This window comes from Eucalyptus grandis, chromosome 9 (assembly GCF_016545825.1).
Source record: "Eucalyptus grandis isolate ANBG69807.140 chromosome 9, ASM1654582v1, whole genome shotgun sequence".
Taxonomy (NCBI): domain Eukaryota; kingdom Viridiplantae; phylum Streptophyta; class Magnoliopsida; order Myrtales; family Myrtaceae; genus Eucalyptus; species Eucalyptus grandis.
The window spans coordinates 12135315-12139885 of NC_052620.1; the positions used below are offsets into that span (position 1 = coordinate 12135315).

General features: G+C 46.0%; 1 protein-coding gene across 1 annotated transcript; it reads left to right on the plus strand.

Moving 5' to 3' along the window:
* The first annotated feature begins 597 nt into the window (after positions 1-597).
* LOC104418310 (phospho-2-dehydro-3-deoxyheptonate aldolase 2, chloroplastic) lies at positions 598-3447 on the plus strand. Its single transcript, XM_010029613.3, has 5 exons — positions 598-1168; positions 1800-2077; positions 2191-2467; positions 2655-2900; positions 2984-3447. Exons 1-5 carry the CDS (start codon positions 629-631, stop codon positions 3245-3247), a joined length of 1605 nt encoding a protein of 534 aa, XP_010027915.2. The 5' UTR covers positions 598-628; the 3' UTR covers positions 3248-3447.
* The last annotated feature ends 1124 nt before the right edge of the window (positions 3448-4571 follow it).

The following is a 4571-nucleotide window of genomic DNA, read 5'->3' on the forward strand; positions in this document are numbered from 1 at the left end:
TTCTTTTTATATTTCTAGAGCATTTACCAAACCCCGTTTTTTGTTCAAAATTGTCTCGAAATGTAAACACTTTTTTTATTTCTGTTAGAAATAATTTTTAAACGTAAACGTTACCAAACGCACCTTTAAGTAAGACTGGCCCTTATTTCAACCTATCTTTGTGAGCCGAGGAGGCAAATCAATTTTCACTTGTGACGAATAAAGGAAGAAGAAAACATCCATCAAAGTCAATGTCCCTGTCTTTTCATTCCTCCCATGATTTCCACTATATTTACGAACGCACCCTTGGTCTGCTCCTAACTACCTTCCCCACGGTCCCGTCCTCTGTCCCCACCTTCCACCTTTGACCGGAGAGCCGCCCACCAAACCTCCCTCCCTCCCTTCCCTCCGCCTCCAGCCACTCTCTCTCTCTCTCTCTCTCTCTAAGCTCTCAACCCACTTTCTCTCTCTACCCTCTCTCTGTTTTCCCTCTTAAACATTATAAAAGCCCACCTTCCCCTTTCTCCTCCACTTATCAGTCCCCCTCCTCCCTTCCTGCCACCACCCCTCTCTCTCTCTCTCTCTCTCTCTAGATCTCCTGATCAAGAAAGCATATTCACAGAGAGAGAGAACAGAGGAACAAGCAAGCATGGCACTCGCAAACACCTCCACCCTCTCCTCCAAGTCGCTCTACAGCGACATGCACGCCCTCTCCCACCAGCCCCACCACCAGCCCGCGGCCCTCTCCGTCGCCGCCCCCAGGACCCACCAGAAGCCCCGCCCCATCTCCGCCGTCCACGCCGCCGAGCCCGCCAAGGGCCCCGCCGCCGCCGCCCCCGCCGTGGCCGCCAAGAAGCCTGCGGCTGCAGCCCCGGGCGCCGGGAAGTGGTCGGTGGACAGCTGGAAGGGGAAGAAGGCGCTGCATATGCCGGAGTACCCGGACGTCAAGGAGCTCGAGTCGGTGCTCCAGACCATCGAGTCGTTCCCGCCGATCGTGTTCGCCGGGGAGGCGAGGAGCCTCGAGGAGAAGCTCGGCGAGGCCGCCATGGGGAATGCGTTCCTCCTGCAGGGCGGCGACTGCGCCGAGAGCTTCAAGGAGTTCAGCGCCAACAACATCCGGGACACCTTCCGGGTCCTCCTCCAGATGGGCGTCGTCCTCATGTTCGGAGGTCAAGTGCCCGTGATCAAGGTAAGGACAGTTTTCTCTGTTTTCTGTTTGTCGGCTGATTTTGCGATTCGTGCTGTCGTCGTTTAAATTGAGGTTTGCATGCAATTTAGATGGGGGTGTCTGGGATGAATTTTAAGATCTTGTGTAAGAACGCGCGCATCAAGCTGTTTCAAAAGCTTGAATCTTTGAAAGGGATCGCTCTGTTTTTAGCCATAGTTATCAGGGGGACCGGGCTGATCGGGATCTCATCTCGACCGTCGAGTCGGGTGGGTCTTGTTGATGCTGGTCTAGATGCATCTGCATGCATGCGATGATCGCCCGTCTCTAGTGTTGTATGACGGGCCGAAGTGAGGTTGCCGTGGACCGGGAATTCTTGATTTGTTCAAAGATTTTGTTTTTGATTTTGTCGTATAAAGACCAGAGATCTATAAATTGGGATCTAGATGAGAAGCTTGTCATACAGATCACTAGATCTGAAACTGTGCATTAGACCACGCTGGAAATGGTTCTCAGTCGTTGATGTTAACTGGAGATATGTTGCTGCCTTGGCTTTCCATTTCGGAACTCGGATTTAGGATTTGGTTTGATATGAATTGATGAGGATGAGTACGAGCCGAATAATTGATGGAATGTGGGGTTATAATTTGCTCAGGTGGGAAGAATGGCAGGACAGTTTGCGAAGCCAAGATCCGACCCGTATGAAGAGAAGGATGGGGTGAAGCTACCAAGCTACAAGGGGGACAACATCAATGGTGATGCCTTCACTGAGAAGTCGAGAATTCCTGATCCTCACAGGATGATCAGAGCTTACACTCAATCCTCATCAACTCTGAATCTCTTGAGGGCGTTTGCCACTGGAGGCTACGCCGCCATGCAGAGAGTCACCCAGTGGAATCTGGACTTTGCAGAGCACAGCGAACAAGGGGATAGGTATAAGGCTTAATTCTCTTGAGAATCTTGTATTTGAAGTGATCTTTGCTTTGCCAAGTATCAGCAATCAAATGGCAAAACTTCATTTAATTGATTTTGGGAATGGTGAACAGGTATCAGGAACTGGCTCACAGGGTTGACGAGGCCTTGGGGTTCATGGCTGCGGCTGGGCTCACAGTTGATCACCCGATCATGACCTCAACCGAATTCTGGACCTCTCACGAGTGCTTGCTTTTGCCTTATGAGCAATCTCTCACCCGACTCGATTCAACCTCTGGCCTGTTCTATGACTGCTCTGCTCACATGCTTTGGGTCGGAGAGCGCACCAGGCAGCTGGATGGTGCCCATGTCGAGTTCCTGAAAGGAATCGCCAATCCCCTTGGAATTAAGGTGTGTTGTCACTAGTTATCTGCTCGACTAGTGTGGCACTGCATGCAGCATGGAATTGTTGCGATAATCTTGTGTCATACTTTGCTTTGTGTGATTTCTTTAATGGTGCAGATTTTGTCTTTCTTGTGCTGGCCGATTTACTGTGTTATCTGGTCATTGTCTGGCTGACATTTAAATCTGTTTTCAGGTGAGCAACAAGATGGACCCCAATGAGCTTGTCAAGCTCGTCGAGATCCTTAACCCAAACAACAAGCCCGGAAGGATCACAGTGATCTGCAGGATGGGTGCTGAGAACATGAGAGTCAAACTCCCGCATTTGATCAGGGCGGTCCGAAGCTCCGGGCAAATTGTGAATTGGGTTTGCGATCCAATGCACGGAAACACAATTAAGGCACCTTGCGGGCTTAAAACCCGTCCCTTCGATGCAATTCTGGTAAGGACTCTTCCATAAATACTTTTACTTAGCAGCGGTATACTCGGAACGGTGCGTTAATGGGACATGTCTGTGATCGGTAGGCTGAGGTGCGGGCCTTCTTTGATGTCCACGACCAAGAGGGAAGTCACCCGGGAGGTGTTCATCTGGAAATGACGGGTCAGAACGTGACAGAGTGCATCGGAGGGTCGCGGACCGTGACATTCGATGACCTGAGCTCGCGCTACCACACCCACTGCGACCCAAGGCTCAACGCTTCTCAGGCGCTCGAGCTGTCTTTCATCATCGCAGAGAGGCTGAGGAAGAGAAGGATGGGAACGCAACGGCTTCTTTCCTTGAGCGTTTAAGCTGATTCTGTCGACATGTCTTAGCTCGGGTTCCGGTGATATTTGCAGTTTAATAGGTGTGTCGTTGTGTTACCAGAAATAGGTGCATTTGCAATGGGGAATGTTGTGTGTTTACTTCTGTATGGATGGTCTGCGAGACTATCATTTGAGATCAAGACGAAAAGCAATAAAATCAAGGCCACTGTGGCATTTGAAGTTGAGTGTGAGTGCCCCCGTTTGGAACTGGTCTTGGTGACATTAGGACAGGAAGCCAATCTTTTAACAATTGATGGATTTTGTCAATGTCCTAGAGCACTACTTTTAAGCAATTGGATAAGAAAACGCTTAATACTATGACAAATCTCAATTTAGTGTTTGGGTTATAACTATCATTTGGAGGGAGATGAATAGGTGATTAAGTGGAATTTTAAAAACAATCGAGTTTAATATTGCAAGTAACCAAAGTCTAAAGAAGAATTGTGCAGTGATCAGATTTTATATAATGCAATAAACTATCAAACAAAATAAATGAGAGATTAAGAGATGGAGAATTGCACACTCTCTACTCAATTATGTGTGATCGTATTTTCTAATCTCAAATTCTTTACAACAACCTCTCAAAAATTACAATCACGAAGACAAGTATGAAAAGTCGAGACTCTTTTTGAACTTTGGAATTGTTGACTTTAGATCTTATTCGTCCTGCAACATCACGATCTCTTTTTTATTCCCCAATTTCCAAGCTAACTGTTAGACAATACTTCTAACGATAATTCAGCCAATCAACTCATTGGACTTGAATGAGATGTGAAGATTTGATTGTTTCTTGGATTAAAAGATTAGAGTCTCCCTTTGATTCCACTGCCCATATAGCAGAGATTGAATTTCTATAAGTAGAGTTCCTTGTTTGGAAAGAGTGTCTCGTCTTTAAAGGATTGTCACATGGATCAAGAATCTTTATTATGGAAGGATTACATTGATATTTATCATTTCTTAATAAATGGATGATCAATATAACTTTATAATGAAATCCAAGTCGATGTTACTAGCCATTGCGCTTCATAAAAGATCTGGAAACTTCTCCTAATGTATGATCATCTAGATAATCCTTGCAAATTATACCATTGCCTTTGATTATAAAAATATAACAATATCTTTGACGTATAGAACCATAACTTCTTATATAGATGAAAGAGAGTCCAAATAGGATGAATAAACTCTTAACCAATTTGTTGCAAGAGTATAACATAGAGATCTTGTTTCCATTAAATTGAATTAATGCCACGGAAAATAAAAAAATTAATCCACTTATAACAAATAAAGGGTAAAATCCCAAACTGCCAAA